The sequence below is a fragment of the Bos mutus genome, chromosome 22 (assembly GCF_027580195.1).
Source record: "Bos mutus isolate GX-2022 chromosome 22, NWIPB_WYAK_1.1, whole genome shotgun sequence".
Taxonomy (NCBI): Eukaryota; Metazoa; Chordata; class Mammalia; order Artiodactyla; family Bovidae; genus Bos; species Bos mutus.
Genome location: NC_091638.1, coordinates 3,430,089 through 3,442,805, shown reverse-complemented (window position 1 = coordinate 3,442,805; position 12,717 = coordinate 3,430,089). Strand labels below are relative to the sequence as shown.

At 47.3% G+C, this 12,717-nt stretch overlaps 1 protein-coding gene and 1 pseudogene across 2 annotated transcripts in view; both read right to left on the bottom strand.

Annotated features, from left to right (window-relative positions):
• Positions 1 to 216: 216 nt before the first annotated feature.
• LOC138983920 (CD99 antigen-like) overlaps positions 217 to 12,717 on the bottom strand; it is a 211,582-nt gene continuing 199,081 nt past the window's right edge. Inside the window, exons 2-4 of one of the 2 annotated variants that reach the window (XM_070359412.1) lie at positions 1,536 to 1,730; positions 1,257 to 1,387; positions 217 to 1,152 (exon numbers count right to left, since the gene is read on the bottom strand). In XM_070359412.1, the coding sequence (XP_070215513.1) occupies positions 1,599 to 1,730 (132 nt within the window). In that variant the 3' untranslated portion in view covers positions 217 to 1,152; positions 1,257 to 1,387; positions 1,536 to 1,598. The remainder of the gene's footprint in view (positions 1,153 to 1,256; positions 1,388 to 1,535; positions 1,731 to 12,717) is intronic. The other variant, XM_070359413.1, reaches the window with a different exon arrangement.
• Positions 1,956 to 12,717, bottom strand: part of LOC102281487 (large ribosomal subunit protein eL18-like) — a 75,755-nt pseudogene continuing 64,993 nt past the window's right edge.

The window sequence follows — 12,717 nt, the reverse complement described above, 5'->3', positions numbered from 1 at the left end:
ATTAAATGTCTACCACGTATTGGGGGCAGCCCCAGCCCAGCATGTGTCCAATGTGTGAGGCCCCACCAGTAGATAATCCTGGATAAGTGCCAGCATTGCATCCAGCTGAGATCCCAGGCAGGGTGGCCACTCGCACATCTACCCTGGACCTTCTCACAAAGCCGATGAGGACACAGGACTGCAGGAAACGGACAGAGACCTTGTCGCTGAGTCAACGAAGGTGTTTTATTGCGAGGTGGGCACAGTTACAGAGCACGAGTCAGAAACACCACAGTCCCCGCAAACGCAAACACAGAAGCGGGCCTCCTTCTCCGATTCCTCCAGATGGAGCAGGGTCAACGGCAGGGTGTGGGGAGTGGTCTCCAGTCCCTGCTCTGCCTTAGAGAGTCAGCCACTTACTCTTGGTTAGTTGACATCTGAAGTATTTGAAGCCGCTTTTCGATATTTATACTTTCTCCACCATTCTAGCTGCAGGATCAAACAGGAATTACATTTCCACCTACAAGGTTTGTATTTCTTTGTGAGGTAGCATAAGCCCCAAAGAGAATGCAAGAGCCTCAGGTACAATATGTTTGATTATATTTCAACTCCAAGCGATGCCGCAGTGAGATCGCTTCAGTACAGAGGCAAGTGGGACTCGGCCCAATACCTGGATCCAGATGTGAAAACGAGTAAGAGAGAAAATACATTTTTAATCTAAAGATCAGGAATACACACATCAACCATGCAGACCCATTTACTAGGTAACCCAGATGACAATTCAGAAACCCCTAGGGACAATATTGGTTCATAAACAAGGTTAATTTCAGCCACAGAATTATATTTTCCAAAGCAATTCTTTTCTTACACAATCCCCAAGGCCAAGAAAAAAGAATGAAAGACAGAGAAAAAAAAAAAAGACCAGCCAACCACTCAAAATAATCTAGAACTGCGAGCCAATAGGGTGATGGCAAAGCAAAGACCGTCCAATCAGGAACCGCGGCTCAGGGCGCTCCAATCTGAAGGTCTGCAGACTTTGCACTGGCTCCGGGCGCTTCTTGGGTTCCAGCTGCTCTGCTCTGTTCTGTGGACCAGCTTGCTCCCCATCATGGTCCTTCAGCAGTTCCCAGGACACCTGAGAAGGCAGTGCATCCTCCGGCTAAAAAGTTGAGCCTGTGGAAGGACACACAGGAAAAGACCCGTCAGGCCAAGGCCAGAACCTTCTGACAGCTAAACGCTGATTGAGTCGAGGGCAGAGGAAGAGCGACTTTCCTCACCTCCTCCAGCCCGGCTTCCTGCCACCTCTCTGGGAGGGTGGCTTCGTTCTTGGGAGCAGCCAGCGGCGTGGCATCTTTGAGACACTGTCGTGAGTGCATCAGGGTACCCGTCATCTCGCAGGCCACGATCTCTGTTGACAAGAACATTAGTCAATTCCCCACGTCACTGGTCTGTGGAACCTTGAGGAGGAGGAGACACAACAGAGCCACACAGACACACGGAAAGGAAGGGGTGGAGTGCGAGGACAGGAGACAAGAAACTCGGAAAGGATACTCTACCTGCCCCCTGTCCCTGAGGTTCCCCTGGGCAGCCGTGTGCCGACAGAAGGCGTGAAGTGCTTTCTAAGTGCGCCCAGAGGTCTGAGAGGTCAGGAAGCATCCTTCCACTGCCAGGCAGGCGCCTGAGTCCAAGCTCCTCGAGGACCTCAGCCAGCCTCGCCCCAGCTCTCCCGAGTGGGTCCTGCCACTGAGATACTACATAACAAAGAGCAAACCGCAGCGCAGATTAGCAGGGTGGGTGCCTTCTTCCTCGGCCCTGGAGGAGCAGTTCGGGAGAGGCTGGGGTACAGGGCAGGAGGGGCATCAGCTGCCACCTGGGCTGCTCTTTAGCGCGTCCAGTCAGCTGCCAAACCTCCACTTCCCACCAGGTGTCAAGTCTCTAAGAGCATCCCCCAGGCCCGTGTCCTCACTTTGGTTCTCTCAAAGCAGCCTCCGGGTCCGGAAGGGAATGTCTGTCAGAGGCAGGCTCCCTGTCTGGGCAGCAGAGCCCAGCCCTGGAGCGAGAGGTATGCCTGGCTCCTCGTCTGCCCATCCTTCCCCAGCACCCAGGGCCACCCCTCTGTCCTGCTCAGCACCTGTCTCCCCAGAACACTGGGGAGCCATGAGGAAGAACAGGGCTGAGAACCATCGGGACTTGAAGAGCTTCCAAGAAGGCAGGAAGAGGAAAGCATTCCTGAGACACAGCCACACAACCCGAGTTGTCAGGGGGTAGGGGCTGGCGGGAGTGGGCACACGTAATAAGGTGGGCATGTTGTTTGCAGAAAAAGTATTAATAAACTAAGAACCAGTCTAGTTTTCACTGTGACCATGCACTCCTTGGCAACTCTAAGCAATATGTCTGGCAAAACACGGCTTCCTACCCAGACAGATCCCCCACCCCTTGGCCTCATCCCGCCAGCATCTTTGCTTGTGCCCCTCCCTCCTCCAGCCCCTCCACCCTCCAGGGGACTCTGCTGCCCCCAGACCCACCTGCCACATCCACCTACTTCCAAGCTCCACTTAAATGCTGCCTCTTCAAGGAAGACTCTCACGACACCCCTGGCTGGAGTCATCCCTTCCCTCTCTTAACTCTGAGGACAGTGCATCTATATCTTTCTTTCACTTGTACCCTATATTAAACATGCAAAAGTGTTATCTTCCCTACTGACTGCCATCAAGATGCAGTGGAAAGCATATGGGATTTGGGATCTGGCCTGGGTTAGAAGCCCAGCCCGCACTCTGAATTAGCTGTGGGATGTTTGGCTGGTTATTAAACTTCTGTAGCTTATCTCGTCTATACACAGGGAGACTCTCCCCTCTCTCAGAGGGCTGTGCATTCAGTTAGAAAATACACAAGAAACACTGAGCCTGAGCTCATAGACCCTCTATAGCTATTAGTTTCTCTGCTCTCCCTGTAGTCTTTTTCTTCTGTCCTCCTTCCCCACTCCTGCAGGACTCACCAAGATTTCATAACATGTGGAAGGTATAGAAATGAGGAGGGTGTTGAACACCTACTGTATGGGCCTATTTGGAGGTTAAACGGGGTTAAACACTTGTTAGTCTCTCAGATCAGAATCTGGCACAGGATGTAATAGAAATGGATGTGAAATAAAATAATCTTGTGAGTTGACGAACAATTCCCTGACTCCGTGAAGACTCCAGATATAGGTTATCAAGATGTTCCTTGCTCTGCTTCAGACTCCCTCCCACCCTCCCCAAATAAAAACATCAGGGGTAAACACCTTCTGTCCTCACAGGCTGTGCCTCTGCAGGCCAGTCACTTCAGCTCTCTGTGCCTGAGTTGCCGCTTCTGTCAAATAGGCAGCTTCTGTCAGGCAGCTCCTCGTACAGTTCTGAGGAAGGTTAGATAAGACACTCCTGGTAACGTCCTTAGCATGGTACCCGGCGTGTGTGTTCTCAAAACGATAGTTCCCTTAAGGGGGAAACGTCCATTAGTACTAACATTGTGTGATTTTCTAAACACCACACCAAGCACAGAAATAGGCAGTTCTGTGGGTCTGGGTCTTTATTTCCTTTGAAGGCTCCATGCCACATGAAACATACATTACATAAACGTGTATGCCTTTTCCTTGTTAATCTGTTCTTGTCACTTTAATGTTCAGATCCAGCCTGGGACCCTCTGTGGGTTGGGGGAAATGCTTTTCTCCTGCACAAGTCTTCCTACTAATTCTTCCTGCTAAAGTAACCTTGCAGTTTCCGTCTCCTAACCCAACCCAGCCTGAGACACCCTTTCCTCTCCCTCTTCCAGGGACAAATTATGCCACCCCACACACAAGGATGCATGGACATGTCTACTTTTTCCCCACATAAAAACTATCAATAAATTATCTACATATCTTGACATTTCTATGCTAGATCATCTCTGCCCAGCATCTAAATACAGGATAGAAAAAGAAGTTGAGTGCATGAAATCATATAACTTGACAGATTAGCAAGCAATCAAGCCCACCTTCATGGGTGGAGATCACACTGGGCGCTCCTTGCAGGGGTGTGAGCCAGAGCCTGGGCACAGCAACCTTGTCCAGGGACCAGAGTCCTGGCTTCAGTGTCACCCCCTTCAATTCAGGTCACGCTGTGGTGCCCTGACCCTGGACAGTCCTCACTGCCCATCTGCCAACTCTCCAGGGAGGGCGTACATGGAGAACAGGGTACCAGAGGAAACTGTCCTACAGCGGATCCACATCAGAGGCATGACCACAGCCGCCCCGGCCCACTCCCTCGGCCCTCATTCTCATCCTTTATAGACACAGAAGGACACCCAGGCCAAGTCCCCAGTGCTCAGTGATCACCCCACCTCCCCACCCAGCTGAGAGGCAAGGAGGACACGTTGATCCATCCCCAGCCACATCCCACTCTGGTCCTTCTGCGATGGTGCCTGTGGATGAACCAGGGCTTCATGCAGCAGATGCAGTGGGGATCCTACGATCCATGTGTGGCCAGCCCACCCACCAGCCCCAGAGTGGCCAATGAGTCCTGATGGAGCAGCCACCACCCAAATCCTCCTCAAACTGCCTCTCACCCTTTGGCTGCTTCAGCCAGGATCCTGGACTGTTCCACCAGGGGCTGGGCCCCACACACCCTTGAGAAACCTGAAGAGAGAGTCCTGGCTTCAGTGTCACCCCCGCCAACTCAGGGCTCCATGGACAGTCTCCTCAATGTCCCCTCTCCTCCTCTTTCCAGGCCACCACGCTCATCAGGACCTGTAAAAATGCCTCATCTCTCAGGCCTCTCCCAGGCCAACCTCCAACTTAGCTAATGAACTAACTTTAGTTGTATCTCTTTGCAGGAGGGTTTTCTCCAAAAATCATTTGGGCACAGCAGTCCACGAATTTCTAGGTATCCTGACGGGCATCCTCAACCAGTGACCGATGGGGCCCAGGGTGGTTTTGAGGTGCATGATTCTCAGCTGCTCCCCAGAGCCAGCCCAGCAATGACCCTCTACTGGCCGCTGTCCTTCCCTGTCCCCCCACTGGTGTTTCCAATGTGGCCCCAGTCAACTACTAGCTCTCAAATCCTTTTCTTAGGGACACTCCTGGGGAACTAAAACTCGGTAGAAAACTTCATTTTTCCAGTTCCAGTCACTTCAGCCACTTCAACAAATGCTTCAATTCTATGTACATATAGATCTGTGTATATATAAACATGTGTAATTATAAACCTATGTATATATAAACATGTGTACATATAGATCTGTGTATATATAAACATGTGTGATTATAAACCTATGTATATATAAGCATGTGTACATATAGATCTGTGTATATGTAAACATGTGTAATTATAAACCTGGGGATTCCCTGGTAGCTCAGACGGTAAAGCATCTGCCTGCAATGCAAGAGACCCGGGTTCAATCCCTGGGTCGGGAAGATCCCCTGGAGAAGGAAATGGCAACCCACTCCAGTACTCTTGCTTAGAAAATTCCATGGATAGAGGAGCCTGGTGGGCTACAGTCCATGGGGTTGACTGAGCAACTTCACTTCATTTCAATTATAAATCTGTGTATATATAAGCATGTGTACATATAGATCTGTGTATATATAAACATGTGTAATTATAAACCTATGTATATATAAATGTGTACATATAGATCTGTGTATATATAAACATGTACATATAGACCTATGTGTATATAAATGTGTATATATAGATCTATGTACACACATATACATATCAGTTCAGTTCAGTTCAGTCGCTCAGTCGTGTCCGACTCTTTGCGACCCCATGAACTGCAGCATGCCAGGCCTCCCTGTCCATCACCAACTCCTGGAGTTCACTCAAACTCATGTCCATCGAGTCGGTGATGCCATCCAGCCATCTCATCCTCTGTCGTCCCCTTCTCCTCCTGCCCCCAGTCCCTCCCAGCATCAGGGTCTTTTCCAATGAGTCAGCTCTTCGCATGAGGTGGCCAAAGTACTGGAGTTTCAGCTTCAGCATCAGTCCCTCCAATGAACACCCAGGACTGATCTCCTTTAGGATGGACTGGTTGGATCTCCTTGCAGTCCAAGGGACTCTCAAGAGTCTTCTCCAACACCACAGTTCAAAAGCATCAATTCTTCGGCACTCAGCTTTCTTCACAGTCCAACTCTCACATCCATACATGACCACTGGAAAAACCATAGCCTTGACTAGACAGACCTTTGTTGGCAAAGTAATGTCTCTGCTTTTCAATATGCTATCTAAGTTGGTCATAACTTCCCTTCCAAGGAGTAAGCGTCTTTTAATTTCATGGCTGCAATCACCATCTGCAGTGATTTTGAAGCTCAAAAAAATAGTCTGACACTGTTTGCCCATCTATCTGCCATGAAGTGATGGGACCAGATGCCATGATCTTAGTTTTCTGAATGTTGAGCTTTCAGCCAACTTTTTCACTCTCTTCTTTCACTTTCATCAAGAGGTTTTTTAGTTCCTCTTCACTTTCTGCCATAAGGGTGGTGTCATCTGCATATCTAAGGTTACTGATATTTCTCCCGGCATAAACACATGTACATATAGCTCTATATGTATAAAACACATATATTGCACACATATGTCTATGTATATATAAGCAGGCACCCCCAGGCTATGCTCACGGATTTGTAAATAAGGAACGGTAGGTAAGCGTCTGGCTGACATTTGCGCTCCCGTGTATTTTGCATTGTGCTGGTTCTGTCTCTCCTGTAAGCTAATAAGACGTGCAAAGGCCAGGAGTGCGTGACATCCTTCTTCGATGATTTTTCACGATTCCTGGCATGACGCTCTGCAGAGTGAATATTTAATCAGGGCCGACAGACAGGAGGCCACGGAGGTCAGCTCTATTTGTCCTCCAGGCTTGTCAAGGGTGAGAAAGCTCCTCAGAGAAAGGAACTGTGGTGTTATTTTCAGCTCTTTGAAGGATGAGCCTGGAAGCCCAGAAAGGAAGCTGGCAGTGAGACAGGGCACGAGTCAGGAGAGTGGAGTCAAGTGGCACCTACCACGCCATCCAACCCGTTTCAGACTGAGAGATTCATCCAGGCCAACTGAGACTGGGGAGCTGGACAGACCAAGCTCCTTCCCCAGAAGGAGAAGGAAAATTCTGGGTGTTTTTTGCTGGCGATCATCGTGTATGTGTGTGTTAAATCACTTCAGTCGTGTCCAATTCTTTGTGACCCTATGGACTGTAAGCCACCAGCTCCTCTGTCCGTGGGATTCTCTAGGCAAGAATACTGGAGTGGGTTGCCATTTCCTTCTCCAGAAATCACTAGCCATCTGATTTATTAAGCACCTCAAAGTGCTCAGACAGTAAATAACCTGCCTGCCATCCAGGAGACCCAGGTCCAATCTCTGGGTTAGGAAGATCCCCTGGAGGAGGAAATGGCAACCCACTCCAGCATTCTTGCCTGGAGAATCCCATGGACAGAGGAGCCTGGTGGGCTACAGTCTATAGTGTCACAAAGAGTCTGATACAGCTGACAGGCTTTCACTTCACTTCTTCAAAGTGTATTACAGAACTGGGTGCTAACAGGTGAGAGGCCAAAACGGGGAGAGGAGGCCCTACCTGGACCCACCTTAGACCACAGAACCAGGGAAGACTGGGGGACAATGGTCAGAGGTAGACAGAGCCGAGCACTAACACCCCGACTACAAACACCGCCCTTGCTTGGGGCTCTCACCCCTCTCCTGGCTCTACTATTTCCCTTCCTAACTAAAACAAAGGCTGGTTTATCAGCCATTCTAGACCCAGAATCTTTAACTAGCTCTCCAAGGATGAAAGGATTCTAAAGGACCTTCTGAATCAAAGAGAGGTGAAATGACACTTGGTGTTATTTCAGAACTGAGTACTCTGTTGAATTATTTTCTAAGCCTTTTACATCCAACAATTGAGATAAAGTATTGATTAAACATATCACTCGCATTCCCAGCTTGGCTGCTAGCAGAGGTCACTTGTCACATCCTTTCAGCCCTTCCTGGCTGAGGCTGGAGCCTCAAGACCCAAGGCCGCTGGAAAGCCTTACCCTCAGCCCATCAAAGGGGTTCTGCACCCCTGTAGGCAGCGGGCAGCCTGCCCACAGGATGTATTGTGCACCCGCTCCAGGAGCCTGAAAGAAGATTCCTAAGGCTTTATCTGGGGAAATCACACCAACATATGGCTTCACATAGATCCTGCTGATTGAAGAAAGTTAAATTCTATAGCAGCTTTCTAAAAATAATTCTCTTTGAACAGAAAGTCGGGTCCTTTAAAGGGCCCAGACTGGTTTACTGTTTCCCCCATCACTGGGAGCTTGAAGAAACCACAACAGTGACAAGCAGAGAGGTAATTCAAGGGTAATCCATCCTGGAATGAACAATAAATAGCTGTCACAATGGCTGGGAAGAAAGCAGAATTATAAAGGGTGAGGAGGGACGCACGTGACAAGCAGAGACCTCTACACAGCAAATGTGAAGGCACCCAGCCGGCTTCCTCTACCTGCTGCCCCTTCTGCAGACAGAGGCTCCCTCTGACAGCCAGACCAATTCATGTAGCAAACAAACCATCAGGCACATGAGATGCACCAAAGACACGCACAGCAGTCGGAGCAACTGGGTCTCAGGGAAGGTCTAGATGAGCTGGTCAATTTACAAGGATTCTGCACACTCTTTATGGGACAAAACTGCTAACTTTTCACACCTGAGAAACAAAATGCCCATGCGAGGTTTAATTACCTTGAGAGCTACAAATCTGCTGAAAGACAACCGTGGCAAAAGGGAAAAAGGAAACACATTTCCAACAGGGCTTATTTACTCTCTGGGTTCTCTGCATGCATGCTTTGTGGCCATCGCAGCCTGAGGATGGTATCACATGTTGCCAACAATTTTACCCACAAGGAAGGAAAACTTGGGCACTTCGTTAAGAGTCATGTGAAAAATATGCCATACTATCCCAAACTGTGCTCAAGTTTGCACTGAACTTTTCACTGGCCATTTAGAGTGTAGGGAAGTTACCATTTAAACAGAAGCCCTTGGTAGTCCTGGTAATGTTGAAAGTAGCTGGGTATGGGCTTCCCAGATGATGCAGTTGTAAAGAATCCACCTGCAATGCAGGAGACGTAGATTTGATCCCTGGGCCAGGAAGATCCCTGGAGGAAATGGCAACCCACTCCAGTATTCTTGCCTGGAAAATCCCATGGATGGAGGAGCGTGACAGGCTACAGTCCATGGGGTTGCAGAGTCAGACACGACTGAGAGACTGAGCATGAATGAAAGGCTTATTTGAAGTCAGTTCTAATTCTGCCTCATATCTAATCTGAAGGCAGTTTAACATCTCCCTACCCTAGTTATAGAGCAATTCTTTGCCTTCACTCCTAAACTGCACCTGTCCTCAACAGTCTCTGGGTATCAGGAATGGGCAGGGAGTGTTTTTATTAATTATGTGGAGTGTTTTTATGATGCTGATGGCCAGTGCCTCAAAGAAGCCAAAATACTATTTGAACATTTTATACAGTCTTGACTTAAGCAACTAGAGCATAAACTCCCTGAAGGCTGAGGCTTCTTATGCATTTTCCTTTTGTCTCCTGAGGCCTAGTAGGGAGCTGGACATTGAGTTAATGTGATTATATTTTCTAATAAAAAAAACTCAACAATTAATGTAATAGGACATATCTTTTATTTCCCCTGTGCTATACAGTATGTCCTGATTATCTATTTTATGTATAGTGATATGTGTCGATCCTAACCTCCTAATTTATCCTTCCTTCTAAGCTTTCCCTTTGGTAACCATAAGTTTATTTTCTAAGTCTATGAGTCTGTTTCTATTTTGTAAATAAGTTCATTTGTATCATCTTTATAGATTCCACACATAAGGGATGTCACATTCTATTTCTCCTTCTCTGTCTGATTTACTTCACTCAATATGACAATCTCTAGGTTTATCCATGTTGCTGCAAATGGGATTATTTCATTCTTTTTTATGGCTGAGTAATAGTCCATTGTGGGCTTCCTCAGTGGCTCAGCAGTAAAGAATCTGCCTGCAACACAGAAGATGTGGGTTTGATCCCTGAGGCAGGAAGATCCCCTGGAGAAGGAAATGGTAAGCCATTCTAGTATTCTTGCCTGGGAAATCCCATGGACAGAGGAGCCTGGTGGGCCACAGTCCATAGGGTCACAAAAGAGTCAGACATGACTTAGTGATTAAACAACAACAACAATATTCCATTGTCTGTATGTACCACATCTTGTCCATTCCTCTGCTGAAAGACATTTAAGTTGCTTCTATGTCCTGGCTATTGTAAATAGTGATGCAATGAACACTGGAGTGCAACTATCTTTCTAAATTATGGTCTTCTCTGGATATATGCCCAGGAGTGGGATTGCAGGGTCATATGGTAGCTCTGTTTTTAGGTTTTTAAGAAACCTTCATACTGTTCTCCATAGTGGCTGCACCAATTTACATGCCCATCAACAGCAAGTAGGTTTCCCCTTTCTCCCCATCCTCTCCAGTATTTATTGTTTGTAGGCTTTTTAATGATAGCCATTCTGACCAGTGAGAGGTGGTACCTCAATGTAGTTTTGAGTTGCATTTCTCTAATGATTAGTAACATCAAGCATCTTTTCCTGTGGTTTTTGGCCATCTGTGTGTCTTCTGTAATCAGAGCTATCTTGCAGTGCTACCAGACTTGGGTTAGGCTTCCCTCAGTCTCCCAAGGGTAGGTCCCAGAGAAGTGTTCTTAATGAGGATAGTCCCAACAAGCCTCCTCCCAGGACTCCCCATTTTTTCTCACTTACATCTCTCCCACTTCTCCCTGTAATCCACTGATTAGAGACAGAGGCTGAGAAGGAGATCGTCAATGTCAGAAAGTCACATGTGCAGCTCCCTGAGGTCGATACTACAAGACTCTACCCCATCACAAGGGGAAAGAGGCCCTCGGAAGCGTCAGTGGCTGCCCCTGGGCAAGGCAGAGAGAAGACTCAGGAGTGTTCAGTCTTCTAAGCCAGATCCCTTCCCTCTTGGTCCGTGCATACCATGACTTCCGAGATACAGAAGACAGGTAGCAGACGTGCCTCCTCAGGAGTTCTAGAAGTGGAGCTAGCTGACTTGCCTGGGAGAGGTACCCAGGAAGCAAGAGGGAATTCTACCCATTATTGAGGTTCTAGTGACACATCCGGGAACTTACCTAGATAGTGTAACCTTAGACCATTTCGGTTTTGATTGCCTCATCATACTGAAAGGGAATAACGAATGTCTTAACAACACAGGAAACCTTGTATCCAGATGTGATGTTCATGCAATTGCTCTAATCCACGGATGAGACAGGCTTCTTTGCTGTTGCCCAACGAAGGTTATTAAGGTCAGCTCCCAAAACGGGTTCAAGTGAGTTTCTGCCTCCAAGTCTACACTGGTAAATTTCCGATCTATCAATCTTTCCAAAGCTGTGACCCAAAGGAATCAAGCTGCCAGGCAGGAAATGAACACAAACACAGCTCACATTTGTCTGTGTGTGGTCCACCCAGATGCAAACAGATTACTCAACCAGAGTAAACACTCAAGGTGCCAGTACCAAACCCAAATAGTGACAGGGCCAATTATTACTTGGCTCATCATCCTGACTTGGAAATGTCACTGATGCTGGAGAAATGCTCTGTCTATAAAAGCTTCACGGAAGAGGAATCACACCACTATGCCTGGCATTCCCATGGATGCCCAGAGCAGGAGGCTACGTGGAAGAGGCCACGTGCTACAGTATGCAGCAGACCTGTCAATGGCTTGATTCTGAAGAAGAAATCTTCCATCTAATCCAGAAACCACAAACTCAGGTTAACTCCAAGGCCTTGGAAGTGATACAGAAAACAAAAAGGGGTGGGAGGGGCTTATAAAAGCCAGGGTCACCTGACTCCATTTCACTGGTCACTGGTCACTGGCCATGGCAGGATTAGGATCAGGAGATGCTTCATTTTTCACAAGAAGCCAGAAATCTAGATTACTTATGGGAAGCCTCCTCAAATTAAAATGTTGGCCATTACAAAATATTTTAAATCCCATGCAGGCAGACAAGACATATGGAGAGGTCAGCCTTGGTTTGTAAATTGCCAAAATTCCTAGGTGTCCTCTACAGATAAAATTATAGATGTAGAGAGTCAAACTGTGATGTTCAGTGTAAACATATTTATAACCAAGAAACAGTCTTTAAACCCTAAATTTTACTGATGTGCACACAGAGACCCAGAGGAAAAGGCAGTGTGGTCACATCCCAGCTGGTAGGAGGCAAAGTCAAAATCAAAAGGAGGTTTCCTGGTTCCTGCCCAGAAAATTTTTCCATGAAGCTCTAGTTCATCTTTTAGGATTTGAAATAGCTCAACTGGAATTCCATCACCTCCACTGGCTTTGTTCGTAACGATGGTTCCTAAGGCCCACTTGACTCACATTCCAGGATGTCTGGCTCTAGATGAGTGATCACACCATCATGGTTATCTGGGTCATGAAGATCTTTTTTGTATAGTTCTTTTATGTATTCTTGCCTCCTCTTCTTAATATCTTCTGCTTATGTCCATACCGTTTCTGTCCTTTATTGTGCCTATCTTTGCATGAAATGTTTCCTTACTATCACTAATTTTCTTGAAGAGATCTCTAGTCTTTCCCATTCTATTGTTTTCCTCTATTTCTTTGCACTGATCACTGAGGAAGGCTTTCTTAGCTCTCCTTGCTGTTCTTTGTAATTCTGCATCAAATGGGTGTATCTTTCCTTTTCACCTT